General features: G+C 23.1%; 1 protein-coding gene across 1 annotated transcript in view; it reads right to left on the bottom strand.

Annotated features, from left to right (window-relative positions):
• LOC102677665 (WD repeat-containing protein 75) overlaps positions 1–3,696 on the bottom strand; it is a 9,598-nt gene extending 5,902 nt beyond the window's left edge. Inside the window, exons 1-13 of the mRNA XM_006617459.2 lie at positions 3,380–3,696; positions 2,971–3,172; positions 2,686–2,864; positions 2,481–2,600; positions 2,207–2,394; positions 1,979–2,137; positions 1,644–1,837; positions 1,393–1,577; positions 1,167–1,330; positions 896–1,082; positions 646–824; positions 410–582; positions 71–256 (exon numbers count right to left, since the gene is read on the bottom strand). Coding sequence (XP_006617522.1) covers positions 71–256; positions 410–582; positions 646–824; positions 896–1,082; positions 1,167–1,330; positions 1,393–1,577; positions 1,644–1,837; positions 1,979–2,137; positions 2,207–2,394; positions 2,481–2,600; positions 2,686–2,864; positions 2,971–3,172; positions 3,380–3,510 — 2,247 coding nt within the window. The 5' untranslated portion in view covers positions 3,511–3,696. The remainder of the gene's footprint in view (positions 1–70; positions 257–409; positions 583–645; positions 825–895; positions 1,083–1,166; positions 1,331–1,392; positions 1,578–1,643; positions 1,838–1,978; positions 2,138–2,206; positions 2,395–2,480; positions 2,601–2,685; positions 2,865–2,970; positions 3,173–3,379) is intronic.
• Positions 3,697–6,364: the final 2,668 nt, after the last annotated feature.

Raw genomic sequence — 6,364 nt, 5'->3', positions numbered from 1 at the left:
CTAATTAAGACATAAAAAGACATGAAAAGAATAAACATATAATTATAAAAGTATATTTAAATCCACTTACTTCTTCCACTATTCCTTTTCCTGGTACTCCTAATTGTTCATACATAAATGGTGCAGCTGTTTTTGTGTCCTTAATAGTTTTAGTTGCTATTAGGTTACTAAAAGCAGTTGCAGGAACATTTGTATTTGTAGATAAGATTTCGAGAGAAATAGTCACTTCAGATTCTGGCTCTAATGTTAGTAATTCCTACAAATAAATTTATGCATATTAAAATTATGCAAATTAATGCATATATATAATATATATATATATAATAAATATTATATAAAATAATTTTTTAATGATTCTTTCATTATATTAAATCATGTTATGTATATTTATATATTTATCGTTACATACTTGATTAGAATCTAAAAAAAAAAGCTGTGACCTTCGTTGCCATATCCTATATGATGAATCTCGTTTCTCTCGTAAGTGTGGTACAAAAACGGCTGCCAAAATTGAACTATTATTTTCAATGACATTTTTTCTTGTATAGATAGGTGACGATTTTTGAGGTGTGAATATAAACACTGAAATTGGTTAATTCCTATTTAAAAATGAATTTGATATTTTGTTAGACAAATTAAACTTACATGAATTATCAGTTGTGAAAACAGCCATATATGTTGACTTTGGATCTGCTGTAAGAGTTGCAACTTTTAAAGATACGCTCCATATTAATGTAAGTGATAAAATGTTCCACACTGCAATGTGATGTGCGGAAGCTGCTATAACAAGATGACAAGCTTCTTGTTTTCCAAATTCAATTCGTCTAACAAAATACAAATAATAATGAAAATAATGTATTATTTTATTAATATCACTATTATTTATAATACTTACGTCACTGGATACTGATATTGACTATGTGTAAGGCTACATTTAAATGTACAAGTATCTGGAGTCCACATTGTCACACTAGAATCAAAACCAATTCCAATTAATGAACCATCTATCGAGAAACCAGCATCTGATACAGGTAGATTTCTATAATCTCCTATACTATGACACTGCCAATATTTTGTTTTTTCTGCAACACATTTAATCTTAAAATTTAATATAAAATGATATAAAACAATATAAAATAAAAATGAAATATATAAATTTTACATACTGAATATAGACAAAGGTTCTACAAGATGCCATAATTTAAATTTTTTATCTTTGCCAGTTGTAACTGCCAGTGCTTCATCTTCATCAAATAATGTACTCGGTTGAAAATGCAAAGCATTAATACCACCTTCATGAGGAAGCTCAATTGATGTATTTAAAGCATACCTAATGATTAATATATTTTATTTTAGAATTTATATCGATATATAAAATATTTTTATACTTACATTTGTTGTATACTATCATATTTCCAAAATTTTAGCCTTACTTCTATACATGATACATTATCATTTCGTTCTTCAATAGTTGCCATCCACATACCATTGTTATTTAATGCTATTTTTGTAACTTCCGTATTTACAATAATTGCATTGCGTTCTTGTGTTAAAAAATTTTGTGCCGTAATATTTATCTAAGAATTTATCAATAGTTACATGTAAATTTTTTTTATGAGTTTTATCTTATTATCATTACTTACATTATATAATAAACTTTTTGTATGAGTGTTATAAAATTGAACATGTCCAGTGCGACTATTTAATACTAAACAATTAGTACGCGGATCAACAATAAGACCAGCAGGAAATAAATCTTTAGAAGATAAACTTACACCCCATGTAAAATTTTGTATAACTGAAGTCAATTTTCTTTGTGGATTTACAACTACAATACCTATATATTACACATATTTAAAAAATATAAATATATCTTTTTTAATAGAAAATATTAAAAATATTAGAATATTAGAAAATATTAATAATGTAAACTGCAAAAGAAAATGAATTATAAAATAACATTAAAAAATATTTATACCATTATCTAAAGTAGATACAGCAACATATAAATTATCTGGAGCTATAGTAAGATGTTTAATAGGTGCAGGTAATCGCGGAAGAAAAGATTTTTGATGTGGATTTGCTAAAACCCATTTCACTAATACACATTCTCCTCCTCCTGTATACATATGTCCTCCTATAATATTTAATAATAAATATATATCTTGAAATTCAAAAAAATATTAAATATATATATATAATATACCTGATTTACTGAATACTATTTCTGTAACAGGTAATGTATGCCAGTGATAAACAGCTGTATAGGGTCTTGTTTGAAATAAACCTTTCCATACTACTGCACGACCAGTTGAATCTCCTGTGGCAACACATTCTTCTTCTGGATGTCCAGCAATACATGTTGGTCTTCTACCAGTTCTACCAGTTTTGTGTCTGTGATAAAATCAAATAATATCTAAATATTTTTTATTAAATTATTTCTTATTTAATTTTTCATTTTTTTATGTAAAAATATTTACAATTTGTCGATAAGATTCCTTGATGGATTTAATATATGTAAATCTACATCATGAAGAATAGCTATTAAGTTTTCTCCATGATTTCCAATTACATCAATATAATATTCATGTGAATTTGTTCTACAATAATAAGCAAAAATACATAACAAATTGAAGAAAATTTTAATTCATAAAAAGAATTCATTAAAAAGAAAGTTTCTCTTACGATATACATGTGGATTTTGTACAAACTCCATTATCTAAATCAAATAAAACTATATAAATTTTAGTATTGCATTTGGAAATATATGTTACAAGCACTTGTCTTAATTCATTTCCTTTATGAGTTTTATAATTTACAATATGAAATGTTTTTATTTTTGGTTCTTCTTGAAATTTCAATTTCTGTAAAAAGAATGATAACAATAGAATTAATAAACAATAGAATATGAAAATTCTGAAAAAATATATGATTTTATATATTGTTATAAAATACATTTAATATTCATACTAATTTTTTTGTGATAATTCCACTTTGACAACTCCAAAAATTTAATTCTCCATTTTCTGTACAAGCAATGATTAGATTAGGATTTTCAGGATGTACAATTAATCCTGCAATTCTAAAACTTGCTGGTTCTAATTCTTTTACAAAATCTCCAGTTTGTGTACTATAAGCTCTTATAACATGTTTCCATACTATATACAATAATCTGTAATAATAAATGTATATAATATAATATAAATTGGATAATGAACTTAAAACTCTAATTTTATTCCAATTAATTGAAAAATTATAACTGAAAAAATGATAAAAGTATTAAAAGTTTAAGGATTTTTAGTTCGCAAAGCAAAATTTTACTAAAAAATACTAAATACTAAAAAAAACTATTCATATTTAATATAACATTAAAACTTACTCTCCATCATGAGAAAAAATTGGTCGTTGATCAATTATACTACCTCCACCTTTTCTTGTAAGAACTAAATCATCTACATCTATTATTTCAATATTTTTAGATTGGCGCCGTGTATTCAATTTCATTTGCATTTTATTATTTAACTCGTAAAACAATAAATTTCCTAATAATTACATGTGGTATTATAAAATTCATATATTAATGACACAACAAAATATAAAATATATGTAAAAAAATTATATTTTGACAACTACACGTGTTTAGTATAATTAACCAAACCAAACGTTAATCACATGGTATCTTATTGCATCCAAATATTGAAGCAAACTTCATATGTCATTTATACAACTGTATCAAAAAAATACCTAGATATATCTTTAACTATAAGAAAATTATATATTTTTTTATTAAAATAAAATTTATGTTTTTATATATGATTCTTATATATTTAATAAAAAATTACAAATAAAAATATAAAAATATAAATAACAAAATATATTATTTCAAAAATATGCAATCAGTTTAAAAAAATATTTATCGATTATATCAAATAAAATTATATTTTAGTGACATCTATAAAAAATGAGGATCAATTCTGAAATATTGATTTAAAAATAAAAGAAAAAAATAATAAGAAAAAGATAAAGATTGAATAAAAAATATTAAAATCAAGATCATCTTCAGAATGTTGCAAATGAAACAGAAAGAAAAGATAAAAAACAATGAGAGAAAGATAGAAATAGAATAAGAATAAATAATTAGCGCCATCTCTTGAAATCCTAAAACAATATAAGTTAAAAAAAATAAATAAATAAAATAACATTAATTTTTAATTCTTAATTTTTTTATTTTTTTTTGGAATCCTTATAATTCCGTTTGTAATATTTTTTTATTTCTTTTTTTGTTTTTTTTTTAAATTCATTTTTTGATTAAGAAAACATGAAAAAATATGTAATTTATTGTGTAAATAGCATAATGGCACAATAACAGTTTTCCATTTATTTTCAATAATAATATATATAATTTGATGTTTGAACACAAAATTTTTATGCAACTTTAAAAAATATAATAAATATAATAACGTGTGTCTGAATAATAACGCAATGAACAAAATTGTGGCAAAACTGATTTTCTTTCATTCAGTATTGTATTTTGATGGTAAGATTACACACTGGCTTATCGATAACAATATAAGTAGTTACTTATAGATTTCTACCATATATTTTAAAATATAAAATGTAAATATTATAATTTTTAATATTCTATCTATTAATATTTTGTTAATTTTAAAATTTATTGATGTAATATAATAATTTATTATAATATTATAAATTATCATTTATTAAATTAGAAATAATTTACCATTTTTAATTTATTAAAATTTTTTGTTTTGGAATTATCTTTATATATTACGAATACTATCAACTTATCTGTAATATTGTAGTTAATTAATAAATTATTATAAATTTATTCTTGTGCAATTAACTTTTTGAATAACAACAACCGATATTTTTATTTATATATGTTTATAATGATATCTTATATTGGTAAAACAGTTTATCTATCTTTAAAAAGTAGAAAATTTATACAATGATAAGTTATTATTTATCAACTCCATCGGTATTAATTAAAAATACAAAATTAATAAATAATTAATGTGTGATCTATTTTCTTAAATTTCTTTGCATTCTTTTGCATTCATATTATTTATAAAATATTGATAGTAAATATTATTTATCTAATATTTTTGTTAATAAAAAAAAAAAAAAAAAAGAAAAATATGTATAATAAAATACTGATTATATTAATATTAAACATAATATACTCTGTTCAAAAAAATATTTTCGAGTAACTGTTGCTTTATTCTCCCTTAACTTTACATATTATAATAACATAAATGAAAACTTAGAAAAAGAGAGAAAAACAGATCAGATTAGAAACTGCATTAATAAATAAAGCGCATAGATTATTCAGCTTTGAGTGGATGGAAAACAAGTACTGCACGCGAGCAAAAATTCAAATAAAGATTTTATTGAAATATAAGGAATCTGTACCAGACAGAACTAAAATTGCCGTTTAGAATTTGGTACTACCGGGGTTCATATATCGTATATGCCTGCGTAATCGCTCTTTCACTTTCTTTCTTTTTCCGTGAATGTGTATGTGTACTTTTTTTTTTTAATTATTATAAGTAGAGTCTGAATATTCTATAAGTACAGAAACAATGTTAAAGGTACGCGCAGTCTATCTCAAAGTCTCTAAAGCTAAAAAGGATTCTCTAGACCTGCAGTTTGTGATTTTACATTTACAACTTAAAGGGGTTTTTGCTTTTGTTTTCTATTTACAATTACGATAACTGAAAGGTCTAAAGCTACGAGTTTCTCTTTCATTCTCACTCATTCTTTTCTTACTCTATTATCATAGAGTTGTAAATGTCCGACTATTTACAATTTTTACAGAATATTTCTCTCTTAATATACAGAATGTGTTGGTTTACACAATTGGATTACACAACAATTTAATAAACGTTTATTTAAATCCCTTACAATAGAAATTGTAAGGAATCACGTGACTTAATTGTACACAATTAGTCCCATTTTATTTCTCATTTAAAAAGATAAAAATTATCATTCCCTATTTCTGCTGAAAATTGATTATACAATTAGGGAAAGGATAAAATATTAATATTAAATATTTAACATTCGTTGCAGAGATATATTAAATTGTTTTAAATAATTAATAAAACTTTCTAAATTATAATAATAATAATATTAAAGAAAACTTGTTCGAACGAGGCTCGTTTTTCGTCAAATAGGACATATCGTGTACATATAGTCTCTAATAATACTATACTAAGAATGTAAAAACCTAAAAACTTTTCTTTCTTTATATTAGTTACAATAAATAAGCAACGTATATGATTTTTTCCTTTTAAGTTTTACGATTATATAATTATATCACGGATTTACTGGTTCTGAAATTGGT

This window comes from Apis dorsata, unplaced genomic scaffold, assembly GCF_000469605.1.
Source record: "Apis dorsata unplaced genomic scaffold, Apis dorsata 1.3 scaffold_309, whole genome shotgun sequence".
Classification (NCBI taxonomy): domain Eukaryota; kingdom Metazoa; phylum Arthropoda; class Insecta; order Hymenoptera; family Apidae; genus Apis; species Apis dorsata.
The sequence above is the reverse complement of the archived record's forward strand: the minus strand, read 5'-3'. Positions and strand labels throughout refer to the sequence as shown.